The sequence below is a fragment of the Grammomys surdaster genome, unplaced genomic scaffold, assembly GCF_004785775.1.
Source record: "Grammomys surdaster isolate TR1022 unplaced genomic scaffold, NIH_TR_1.0 203, whole genome shotgun sequence".
Taxonomy (NCBI): domain Eukaryota; kingdom Metazoa; phylum Chordata; class Mammalia; order Rodentia; family Muridae; genus Grammomys; species Grammomys surdaster.
Genome location: NW_021604648.1, coordinates 3886709 through 3900133, shown reverse-complemented (window position 1 = coordinate 3900133; position 13425 = coordinate 3886709). Strand labels below are relative to the sequence as shown.

The following is a 13425-nucleotide window of genomic DNA, read 5'->3' as shown; positions in this document are numbered from 1 at the left end:
TTCTTTGTTTTGTGCATCTGATGTTTTGATTATTATGTGATGGGAGGTATTTCTTTTCTGGTCTAGTCTATTTGGAGTTCTGTAGGCTTCTTGTATGTTCATGGACATCTCTTTCTTTAGGTTAGGGACGTTTTCTTTTATAATTTTGCTGAAGATATTTACTGGCCCTTTAAGTTGGAAATCTTCTCTCTCATCTATACCTATATATAATCTTTAGGTTTGGTCTTCTCATTGTGTCCTGGATCTCTTGGATGTTTCGGGTTAGGAGCTTTTTGCATTTTGCATTTTCTTTGACAGTTGTGTCAATGTTTTCCATGGTATCTTCTGCACATGAGATTCTCTCTTCTATTTCTTGTATTCTGTTGGTGATGCTTGCATGTATGACTCCTGACCTCTTTCCTAGGTTTTCTATCTCCAGGGTAATCTCTCTTTGAGATTTCTTTATTGTTTCTACTTCCATTTTTAGATCCTGGATGGTTTTGTTTAATTCCTTCACCTGTTTGGTTGTGTTTTATGCAGTTTTTTAAGGGAAAGAATGGCTTCTTCCCATTTCTCTGGACGTGGGCTGAGACGGACTCACATGCAGAGGCAAGACACATGCTGAGACATAACCTGTAGAGGACTTGTGATGTTTGAAGGGAGTATAAAAAGGACCCAACCAAGAGTGAGGGAGGCTGCGCTTGCCTTGATGATGGTAGAGCTTAGCTGTGCAGTGCTTGTTGGTTTGCTGAGAGAGAAACAGCCAAGAACTTCTTGTGGCATTCCTGCTTGTTCCTCTTGCTGACTCATGTCATGCTGAGATTGATGCCTGGTTATCTCTGTTTGGCAGTGCCACCGCTTCTAATTCATGTTTGCTAGTCCAACTCTACTGTGAAGTGTTTATGAGTAGATTGGTGATGTTGCTGCTGACCTGTGAACTGAAGATTTCCAGACAACACAGATGGGAGTTGCTCCTAAGAACCATTTCTAGACAGGTCCACTTCCCCTGTATCCTAATAACTTTTCTTTTTCACTACCTCTGCCAGGTGGTGGGCTAAAAGAGAGGTTAACGTGTTTAAGAACCATCATTAAAAATAGGCTTTAAAATAAAGTTACAGGAATCTTTTTTCCATGTTTGTGTGCCTTTTCAATATTCTTTCAGATTCTGTCTCATACTTCTTCACCTACAGTTCCTTCTGGAAATCAGGGATTATAATTGTGAGCAACTTGCAAGCAATCTAGTTGTTGTGATTTCCGTACTTGTGCTTCTCCTTTCTTTAACAAATGATCGTAAGCTCTACAGAAGGCAAGCTTTCCCTGGTTTCTGCCTCATTATTCTCACTCACCCTCTGTGAGTGGGTCCCCATTCTCTTTTCTCATAGCCAACTTCAGGTCCTGGATTTGTGGCACCCTGTGTGTACCGTTGTAGTTTAACTGTGTGAACCTGGGAGAGTGGAGCCAATAAATGAGGCCAACTAAAGTCTCATGCAATAGCCAATTTTATTTAGAGCATTGGACAATTTATATTCTTAAGGTTAAAAAGAGTCACCTGAGTAAAGTATACAATCATAAGGTCAAGCTGGGTGAGGCAAAAACCATGTTTTTCCATAGAGGCATGAGTAATAACAATTGAAATAAACTCAAGCCTATTCACTACACCTGTAAAGAGAATGACAGCTATTCCAAGAAAATTCTGTGTTTGAAGAAACCGGGGTCTGTCATATTTTCTTTGGCTTTTCTCATAAGCAACCAACTCCTCTCTCAGGACTCCATCCTTGGTCTGTGTTTTGACATATGTCTGTGTGTGTTGTGCATGTCTAGTGCTAACAGAGGGTAGAAGGAGGATGTCTGATGCCCTGGGACTGGGGTTACAGTTGGTTTTGAGCTATTACATGAGTGCTGGGAACTGAATACAGATCCTGCTTTTTACCCCTGAGTTCTCTCCAGACCCAAACATTTTTTCCCATCAATTCAAAATTTAAGGCATCATCTGTAAGAGCAGCAAAAAACCAAAAAGCTTGTAGATAAGAGAAATAACATTACAGATGATTTTACATTTATTTATATTATGTAAGTGTATGTGACCATGTGCTACTGTATGGAGCTTAGGGAATCTTATTTGTTAACATTTGGAAACAACAATTTATGAAGTATGCTTCTGTGTGCATTTGTGCGTGCACTCGTGTATGTGAATGATATATGACGTGTGTGGAGACCTCATACCCTTCTTTAAAAATGATTGATTGATTTTTACCTTACGTTCATTTGTGTTTTACCTATGTGTATGTGTGAGGGGTTGGATCCTCTGGAATTGGAGTTACAGACAGTTTTGAGCTGCTGCGTGGATGCTGGGAATTGAAGATAGGTCTGCTAGGAGAGTAGCCATTGCTCTTAACCGATAAGCCATCTTTCCAGCCCTCACTTTTATTCTTTAAAGAACATTAAAGTAGTTGCAGCTTTGTTTGAAGCCTTCCGTGTACTGTTCTGTTCTGATTCCCTTCTTCTATGACTAAGGCAAATATTGGTGAGCCTGTTGGAGTTTGTTTCCACATGCCTTCACCCTGAGCATATATATGTGTGTCTGCTGACAGTACATAGTAAGGTCTATGTGCCTTAAAGCCGTATCTACTTATTCTTCCACAGCTCCCTTTATGGCCTTGACATTATTTTTGAAATAAACCCATAATGGTACATGTTGTTTTAGTTCCTAATTTGTACTTTATTACATGAAAATAGTGTAACCCTTTAAAATTGATAGCTATTTGGGTTGTTTCTGTTACTCTAGTAGCTTTGCCAAAGGTTGGAATTGTTAGATTGAAAGGTGTGGGCCAAGTTTTATTTTTGGTTTATCCAGTTGCTCTTCAAAGATCTTTGTGAATTGGTACACTGCCAGAGGTATTTGACAGTTCTTATTTATCCATGTAATCAGTGCTTGTATTTTCAAACTTTAAGGCTTTGGCTAATTTGATTTTCAGGTAGTTTCATGTGGTATCAATGTTAGGAGGCTGAACATTTCTGCTTGTTTTTCAGACTTGAGAATTGGTTTTTTCATAGCACATGTTTTTGGCTCAAATTTTCAAAATTAGTATAGTATAATTGTTAACCTCTAGTCACTTGGAACTAGCTTTAAGAATACATCACCAACCAGTCAAATGCCACCGCTTCAGACCCATCCATAAGTAGGGTACCAATATTTCTGACCAAGTGATTGCAAGTCTTAGAAGTTCCCATGGTTTGCCATAGATTCTCTAATTCATTAGGACGACTGACTATTAAGACAATTCTATATTTTCATAGTTATGGTTTTGTCATAAAAGATGACGAAGCACATAGTCCAGAGAAGTCTTTTAGAAATTATAGACGGTGCTGCTAGCATATCCAGTGTTAGAACACCTATTACAAAGCTAGGCATGGTGGCACATACCTGTAATCCCAGCACTTGGGGCCCAGGGCAAGAGGATTGAGACATAAAGGACAGATAGTCTAAGCTACAGAGAGGAATCTTGCCCTCCCCACCCTTCATCTCCTAACATACACACTCACTGCGAAACTGACAAAGGCATGGTGGCAATGTCTTTAATCCCAGCACACTGGAGGCAGGGGCAGGTAGTTCTCTTTTGAGCTTGAGCTCTGTATAGCAAGCTCCAGATAAGCCAAGGCGACTCTTGTATTAAAACAACACAAGAGGCTGGAGTGATGCCACAGTGGTTAAGAGTATGCTTATTGCTCTTTCTTGAGGACGTGTGTGTGTGTGTGTGTGTGTGTGTGTGTGTGTGTGTGTGTGTGTATTTGTTTTGCTTTTTACCACATCACCACATGACATGGCTCATAATCAATTACAATTTCAGGTCCAAGATCTGGTAACTTCTGCTGGCTTTCATGGTCACCTACACACACACACACACACTCTCTCTCTCTCTCTCTCTCTCTCTCTTTCTCTCTCTCTCTCTCTCTCTCTCTCTCTCTCTCTCTCTCTCTCTCTCAGTTAACAGTTAACAAAAAATGTTTAAAGAAAAAATAGCATAACAAGCAATAAAAGATGTAAATTGTATCAAAAGAAATTCCTAGACATTCCTAGTGGCTCAGTTGAGCCAGGTGTTCTATTGCTGTGAAGAGACACTTTAACCATGGCAACTCTTTAAAGGAAAGCAATCATTGGGGGCTTGCTTGTCATGGAGGGAAATGTAGTACTGGAAAAACAGTTGAGAGTTGTTTAGGCAGAGACAGAGACAGATGTAGACACAGATATAGACACTGGGCCTAGCATGGGCTTTTGAAACCTCCAGGGCCACCTCTGTACTTCCTTCATCAAGTTACACATCCTAACCCCTCCAGTCCTTTCAAATAGTGCTATTCCCTGGTGACATTCAAATATATGATCCATTCTTATTCAAACCACCACACTTGGGTAACATCCCAGAACCACAAAAACTGGGAGTCAGTTATTTCCTTCTATCATTTGGTTCCTTTGGGGCTCCTCCTCAGGTCATCAGACTTGGGGGCAAGTGATGCTTGCTTTCCTCCCTCCTTCCTTCCTTCCTTCCTTCCTTCCTTCCTTCCTTCCTTCCTTCCTTCCTTCCTTCCTTCCTTCCTTCAGACAGTATTTCTTTATATGTAGCTTTGGCTGTCTTGGAACTGGTATATTGATCATGCTAGCTTGGAATTCTCAGAGATCCACCTGCCTCTGCTCTCTCAGTGCTGCGGTTAAAGACACTCAGCCTTTGATAGCAAGTGTTTTTACCATCTAGTCTTCTCACTGGTAAATGAGTTTGGGGGCTAGAGAGATGGCTCAGTTAAGAGGTCTGGCTGCTTTTCCAGAGGAGCTGGGTTAGATTCCCAGTAGCCCTTGTTGGCTCACAACTGTCTGTAACGCATGTTCTAGGGGATCTAATGACTTCTTCAGGCTTTTATGGCCACCAGGCATGCATGTAGTGTGCACAGACATACATTTGAAGGCAAAACATACACATAAAACTAAAAAGTTAAATATTGTGTGTGTGTGTGTGTATGTGTGTGTGTGTGTGTGTGTGTGTGTGTGTAGGGCTGCCAACATGTAACTGTCCATCAAAAACATTGCAGAAATGAACTCAGACAAATAAAACTTGAGAATTTGTTGTGCGGTAGCTTGTCTCCATAGTAAGAAATATCTTCATAGGTAAGGAATATAATCAGATGGGCAGTGGAATCTAGACACTGATGAGGGGTTAAAGAAAGGTAAATATGGGGCTGGTGAGATGGCTCAGCGGTTAAGAGCACTGACTGCTCTTCTAGAGGTCATGAGTTCAAATCCCAGCAACCACATGGTGGCTCACAACCATCTGCAATGAGATCTGATGCCCTCATATGGGTGTCTGAAGACAGCGACAGTGTACTTACATATAATAAATAAATAAATCTTTAAAAAAAATGCCAATTTAAAAAAAAAAAAAAAAAAAAGAAAGGTAAATATGCAAATAAATAGAAAATTCACTTTCCCTAATTTAAAAGGCCTACTCCAACAAGGCCACATCTCCAGGTAGTGCCATCCCCTGGGCCAAGCATATTCAAACTACCACATTGCAAGATCATTCTTTTTTGTTTGTTTTTCAAGTCAGGGTTCTCTGTGTAGCCCTGTGTAACTCACTATATAGAACAGGCTGGCCTTGAGCTCATAGAGATCTGCCTGCCTCTGCCTCCCAAGTACTGGGATTAAAGGCGTGCACCACATCCACTAGAACAAGAATATTCTTTAATGACATTGTATTGAAGTTAAAGAGTTTGGTTGTACAACTCACAGCAACCATTAAAAGTTGCAGCTCAGTGGGACAGAGCAGTTGTTTCGCATGTGCAGAGCCCTGCACCATCTGTACTCTGCAAGACAAAAAAAAAAAAAAAGATTGGGGGAAAAAAACGGAAAAAAGGATTCATAAACGTGAAGAACAGATAAAGTATGTAATACAGAAAGAAGAGTGTTTTCTCTATTAGTAGAAGACAGAAAGGGCGTGCTGAGATTTATGCAAAATAAATGATAGAATTGCAGATTTAAGTTCCACTGTATCAGCTACTGCATTAAATAGGCTTAGCAAAGCTTTTCAGGTATAGTCAAACTGTCTGCTGCTATAATGTGCATACCTGCAGACAGTACAGGAGGGAAGGAATGCAGCTATGTCTAGAAGAACTTTGTAGATACTGAAATGTGAATTTTCTGTAATTATCATGCATCACAAAACACTTTATTTTTCTACCAAACCAAACTTTTTAGAAACGTGAAAATGTCTTGAGTTTAAAGGCTGCTTGCATGGGGTTTTAGTGTCTTTTGTCCTCTGTAAGAGGATTTAGTAACCTTTGGTCTAAACCAGTGGTTCTCAACCTTCCTAATGCTGAGGCCCTTCAGTATGGTCTCATGTTGTGTTGACCACCAGCCATAAAATTATTTTGTTGCTACTTCATAATTGTAATTTTTTTTACTGTTTGGAATCATAATGCAAATATCTGATATACAAGAGATCTGGTGTGCCATGGGGGTCCCAACCTACAGGTTGAGAACCACTGGCCTAGACCTTTTTTTAACTCAACACCAGCCTATCCCATGTGATAATCAAATTATAATTAAAATCAAATAAATGATACAGGTTGTCCTAGTAGATAGGAAAGCAAAGCCTAAGTACATGTAGCCAATTTTATGCAAAAAGATACCCACTGAAGAAGAAAGATGTGCAAGGCCCTAGACTCTGTCCTTTACACTACAAGAAAAAAAGGAAAGGAAAATGGAGTGTTGAGAAAGGAATATGAAATGTGAATACTTTCTAATTCCAGAAGTGACCTTATCAGGAAGAAAGGTTAATTTTCATTGTTTTTCACTAACAACAGAGCTTTAAAATACACTAACTGAGACTTTGTAACTGAGTATGCACAATCCTTGAGTGTAAGTTAGGTTTTAATACTCTAAGGACAGACATGGCAAGTCTTACTGACATTAACGTCTATATAGTACATCATTCAGCAAAAAACCACAAAACAAAAACCCACGACTTTTACAGTGGCTAGCAGTATACAGTACTGATGAGCACTGTCCCGGGTGCTGAAGGCAGACCTAGTACATCTAGTCACCGGAATTTGTGGTAACTTTTGATGTATAAGGACAAAATGAGATCATTGTGGGATACTGGGAAGAGACGCTGTCCTGAAAAGGTGATGTGAAAGAATTATTTCCTACAGGGCAGTAAGTGACCTAAGCTTGCGAATGAGACAAGGCGCCTAGGATGAAGGAAGCCATGCAGCCATGCAGGTGGGATGGAAGTAGAATAGGATATTTAGGAGTTCCAGGGATTTTAAGATGATACATTTTCTGAGTTTTTAAATGAAACTAGTAATTCATTACTCTGAATTTCTTGTTACATGAGGAAAAGGAACACTTTGTGAGTCCATTCTGGCAGTCTTTTTTTTTTTTTTTTTACACTTTTAAGGAATTATTTTATGCATGTGAGTACACTCTCTTCACCTCTTTAGACACACCAGAAAAGGGCATTGGCTCCCATTACAGATTGTTGTGAGCCACCATGTAGTTGCTGGGAATTGAACTCAGGACCTCTGGAAGAGCAATCAGTGCTCTTAACCACTGAGCCATTTCTCCAGCCCCCAAACAAGAATTCTTAACCAATGAGCCATCTCTTTAGCCCTCTGACAGTCTTGTACCTCAGCAAATTCTTCATTTAATACAGTGACATCATTAGAGATTGAAGCAAAGGAGACAAAAAGATAATAGTCTAAAGGACATAAGAAAGGGACTTAGGAAATAAAACTAGTTTTCAAGGAAACAGCAGAAACATGAGGTATCTGAAAGAGTTCAAAAAGATGTAAGGAGAAGCCTGAACTGGTTGGCAGCATAACACGTTGCACTGTGAGCATTTAACTACAAGCCGGATTGTGGTGAGTCCAGAGCAGATGACCAAGTAAGAGAGTGGATGAGGGCTGGAGAGGTGGCTAATGGTCCCGGAGAAGTAGCCAAGATTTATACATCCAGATCCACAGGCAGCAGGAAGAAACTTTGGGCTTGGAATGGGCTTTTGAAACCTCAACCCACCCCCAGTGACACATTTCCTCTAACAAGGCCACACCTCCTACTCCTTTCAAATAGTGCCATTCTTTATGGGCCTGTGGGGGCCATTTTCATTCAAATTACTAGTTACTAAATTTTGAGTTATGAATTTTAATTTAATATGCCAACTCTGTGCTCTGCAGCACTGTGACAGTGCAGCAGGCATCACTTAACATGTAGGTAGCTTCCCTCTATAATAAGAGCCAGTACTCTAATGCATTCATTAATACTTATGTTTTTATATACCTAAGTTAGCATAATCAAGATTTGTAAAATAGAATGAGAAGCATGATAATTGTGTATTGACTTCTGTTTTCTCTTAGCTTTTTAAAAAGTAGTGCCATCATAATAAAAATCTTTCATGATTTCTGTATGAGATGGAAGATAGGTCTAAAAAACCTGATGTCTGTGCCACCATTTGATGCAGGCAGTATGAGCAGAAGCAATAGTCTAAGAATAAAAGACATGCATGCAAACTGGTTTTGGAAAGTCTGAGACTTAATGTCTCAGTCATTGAAAGATGAAGTTGATTCACATAATGACATGGAAATGAGTTCCCAGGGACTCACAGGCCACAGGCGAGGAGAGAGTTAGTTAGTTAGTTAGTTAGTTAGTTAGTTATGAAGGATTTCTGTGTAAATGTGAGAGAAATGGATTGGGCGTTAGACTGAATCCATTATCAGGACTCTGAGGGAAGGGCAAGAATGTAAGTGAGTTTATATAAGTATTTCGGAGCTACAAAAGTATTTACCAACTGCTAAGTTGGGATATTGGTTTGAGTATATAGACTATGTTTAGCAATTTTTTTTTTTCCTCAAGTGAGGAGAAGGTTGCAGGCCTGAGGTGTAGTAAGACAACGTTAGACGGTGGCAGACTTGAGATGTAGTTAGATAAATCATGAACTTTCTATGTTTGGGAAATGTAAGAGTTGAAGGTGATCTTAGTTTCCAAAATTCATAACAAATAAATCAAAGGTCTCTGAATTCTATCTAGCATTTTACTATTTCAGAACTTCAGAAAGTCAAGGTTCAGGGTTAAAGGTCCTGACCTGTTGCATAGGGGGGAAGAACAAGAACTGAGCCGGCCGGTTCGTTTATTTGTGCTTTGTCTTTGTCCTCTTGGGTTAGGTAAGCCTCACTCAGGCTTTCTTCCCCCACCACTGTACTGGCAGCCCAGCACAACTGTTTGTTGATTTTGTTTCCTAAACTATGTCTCAGTTCTCAGAGCTGTGTCTGCTGCCCCTAGTAGCTCAGACTACTCTCACCTTTGTAGGTATTTTCTTGACTTTACTTCAAAATTTTGCCCTGTACTCATAAAGCAAGCAAATGAAAGCTTTTGTTTTAAAATCTCTTTTCCTCTCATTCAGTCATTGAGGTATTTCTAAAATACAGAGCAGTCTCCTGCCTCAACTTGTAAATAAAATCAGTCTTCTTAGCTGGCTTTGTAAGACTGTCTTAATGGAAAGCTTCTGTCAGAAGTTCCCTGGTCATTGCTAGTTGTTTTGTTTGTAGCCATTTACATCTGCTTTTGTTTCTGTATGAACTTCTCCCAGTGCATCCTATACTGCAGGTTTTAGAGTGATTGCTTATTTGTGACCAGCCCATCTGTGGAAGTATTGTGAGTATTCATGTAGGCTCACTGAGGACAAGGACTATTTTTCATTTGCTGATAGTAGACTCTCAGAAATGTTGAATGGGCTAAACTTCCAAGATATTTCAAGTTAGAAGTGGTTTCAGAATAAAGCTCCTGAGAGAATGATGAACTCTAGAAAGTTAGGTGGTCATTTCCCAGACTTCGTCTGCACAGTATTTGTATTTAACACCATATTAGATCAAATATATTGAAGGATGCTGCAGATTTATTTCTAAGATTTCTCATAGTACACCATAAAGCCAGTTAACAAATACTGAGAATTCTTTCTATTAAAAAAAACCAAACAAACATTTTTTTTTTTTTTGGTTCAGCATTTTCTTAATATATTTGATGATGGAAAAAAAATGTAAGTAGGATACCTGTAATTTCTTTTAGGTTGCTAGTGTTATTTGGGATTTGGGAAATATAAAATTTGGCAGGTGTATGTGTTCTATATTTCCCTTGGGTCTAATTAATATAATTTAAAAACAGTAAGATCATACCTGAGGGATATTTGGAGGATCTCTGGTTGTTTGCAGTGATAACAGAGAACCTGAGGGATGATAGAACAATCTTTTGAAGTTTCTAATGAAGAGGAATTAAAATTACTATCTTTTAAACCAGAGAATAAGACTCAAAATCCAGTAAGGGACGAGAGTTCCTCTTAAAGATACTGTCTAATGGTTAGACCTGTCTAGAGAGTGGAGCTAGTGCTTTAGAAGATAAAGTTTTTTTCTTTTCCTTTTTCTCTTTCTGTTCTTTTTTACCCCCTCCCCCTTTCCTTTTGTTAGTGAAGGCTAACAGGCAGAAATCTATAACATGCTATATGCTACATGCTACAGAGAAATTTAGCTCATTAGGTAGGAGTTAGATTTGAAGAGTAAGTTTTTTGTTTTGTTTTGTTTGAAAGTTTAAATACCATTAGACCAGTTTCTAAAATGCCCACCAACCTAATACATATATTCTTCCATTCCTTTCTCATTGTATAATTTATATCTTGTTCTGGAATCCAGATGTATAGCATAAGGAACACATGAGAAATTTTAGTTGTATACTTAAGTGCTTTTATTTGATGGCTATTGATTTATTGTATTACTGTGAGTTGAACCTGGAGCCTCTGCATGCTAGACAGTGTGCTTTACTTCTGAGCCTCATTTCCAGTCATATTAAAACGGAACCAAATTAGTTTGGAACAGTTTTCTGTTCACAGAAAATGAAGCAGAAAGGTCAGAGCATTGACTTTGCTCTGTTCTCCTGCACGCGCCCCGCATCCCTACCCCATGTGGGGCTTACACTGTGTGGGGCTTCTGTGACTATTGAACTGCTGTGACTTTGTAATTTACAGTAGATTTCATTCTTAATGATAGTTCAAAATATGACTATTCCCTATTAGTGCTCAGAAAATGGTAGTCATTTTTCACTCTAGTTCAGGCTTTTAGGATTCATGGGATGCAGAAAGAATCAACGTCCTGTGTTTTGAGAAAGTATTCAGGGCTGGAAGAAGTTGTTTGTTTGGTTTTAGAATCTTAAATGTTTGTAAGTATTTTATTTTGTTGGCTAACAGTAGTTTTCCCTTCCTTTTAAGTACCAAAAGAATTGGTGGAGCTCCATTTGAAGTTAATGAGGAAGATTGGCAAATCCGTTACAGCAGACAGATGGGAAAAATACTTGATCAAGGTAACTGCAAATTACCTTTTCTGCCACTGAAATACATGAATTTCTTGAGTCTAACATGAATTGGTATTTGCATTTAGTGATATGCTTTTAAATGATTTATTAGAGTTACATAATATGACTGCATCCATGTTATTACTGTGTGTAAGTTTGTGTTGGAAGACAATATTATATGTATATTTAGTTTTGGTTGTTTTGCAGAGAACAACTCTGTGACACTCAGGCTGGCTTTGAATTTGAGATACTCCTGCTTCATCACGCCCAGCTAAGCGACTGCTTTACCATGCCTTGAACATGTTAGACAAAGAACTCTTCCACTATAGCAGTCTTCATTTCTAAAGTTAGGCTAGAAAGTTGGGCCTTTTTTGTGTGTGTCCTGAGGTTTTTGTTTTGTTTTGTGGTTGTTTTTAAAGCTGACGTCTCTGTAGCCCAAGCTGGCTTTGAACTCCTATCCTCTTGCATTTGTCACGGCAGTGCTGGGATTTTTGTCATATGCTACCACTTCCACTCTCTCAGAACTTTTCACATTTTCTCTCATTCATTCTTTAAAGTCATCCTGATCAAACCACATATACTAAGACCCAGGAAAGTTATTTTTGTTTAAGGTCACTCAGAAGTTGTAGACAGAACCTGAATTTATCACTGCTTTGAAAGATAAAATCTCTGAAATCTGTTAGGTTAGTAGGAGAGACTTCTAAATTATCCATTGAGTCAAAAAGTGAAAACTGTAAGTAACAGGACAGCTTGGGCCATATCAGCTGTAGGGTGGATCTTACTAAAAGCAAAATCATTTCTTCTCTAGGGTGACTGAACTTTTGATCTTCCTGCCTCTGCCCCTTGAGTGCTGAGATGGTAGCTATGTGCCACTATGTGATACTGGGGACAGACTCTCGGGCTCTGTGTCTGCTAGAATTCTGGAAACTGAGCTCCATTCCCAGTCTCCCATTCAGACTCATTGTCCAGAGTTCCATCCAGATGATGAGAGCTGCATGCTTACAGAAGCCTAAGCTTACGTGTGCTGTTGTACTTCGTGTGCATGATACACAGTGGTAGGATTGTGACTTCTGTAACATGCTAGAGCAGTGGTTCTCAACCACTCAAGTGTACAGCTGTGAAGTAGTGATAGAAATAATGTATGGTTGAAGGCCACCACACCGTGAGGAACTGTAGTCAAGGGTCTCAGCCTTACCTTAGGAAGTCTGAGAACCACTACATGGAGTATTAGGTTATAATCTTAAGCTATTGAAAAGAGTTTTCTTGTTTGTTTTAAAAATTTTTAACCAAGCCTGTGAGATAGTAGTTAAAAGTAGTTGCCACCAAATCTGATGATCTGAGTTTAATCCCTGGGTTCTACACAGTGGGTGGAGTCCTGACAGGTGTTCTCTGACCTCCCTCTCACACTGGAAACCACACAAAAATCAAACAAATAAATGGAGTAAAAGTTTTAAAATATTGTCATTCCTATTCTTTTTGGGGGGAGGGGATGTGTAAGATTCTAAGGTGCTGTGAAAAGAAGATTCATCATAGACAAGAACTCTTGATTTCATAATAAAACCATATATTTGGGTTATCTTTATTATATACCACAATACAACAGTGATTTGAATCAGCTCAGTGTTCATTAGATTAGGAATTGGTAAAGTCACTTCCATCCTCTGTTGACTGAAATAGTCAACAACGCCGACTAAAGTCAATGGGGGAAGGAACATATTCTTCCAAGTCTACATCTGTCGGACTTAACTTTTGAAAAAAGTATAAAATATATTCAGCTGAGGATGTAGATTGGTGGGTAGAGCCTGGCCTAGCATAACAGGGGCCCTGGTTTGATTGATTACTAACATTGCATAAACCTGTCATCCCAGGCCTTCTAGAGCTGGAAGGGGAAGGTCGTAAGATTTCAGATTCATCCTCTAAATGTAGCTACGGGTCCCCCTGGGCTACATGAAACCCTGTCTTCAGAACAACAAAAGGAAAGGCGTACCATTCTCTCTCTCTCTCTCTTTCTCTCTCTCTCTTACACACACACACACACACACACACACACACACACACACACACACACA

At 39.3% G+C, this 13425-nt stretch overlaps 1 protein-coding gene across 1 annotated transcript in view; it reads left to right on the top strand.

The window, feature by feature from the left end:
* Positions 1–13425, top strand: part of Rsf1 (remodeling and spacing factor 1) — a 111087-nt gene that overhangs the window by 25119 nt on the left and 72543 nt on the right. The window contains exon 2 of the mRNA XM_028770612.1: positions 11274–11365. Within this exon, the coding sequence (XP_028626445.1) occupies positions 11274–11365 (92 nt within the window). The remainder of the gene's footprint in view (positions 1–11273; positions 11366–13425) is intronic.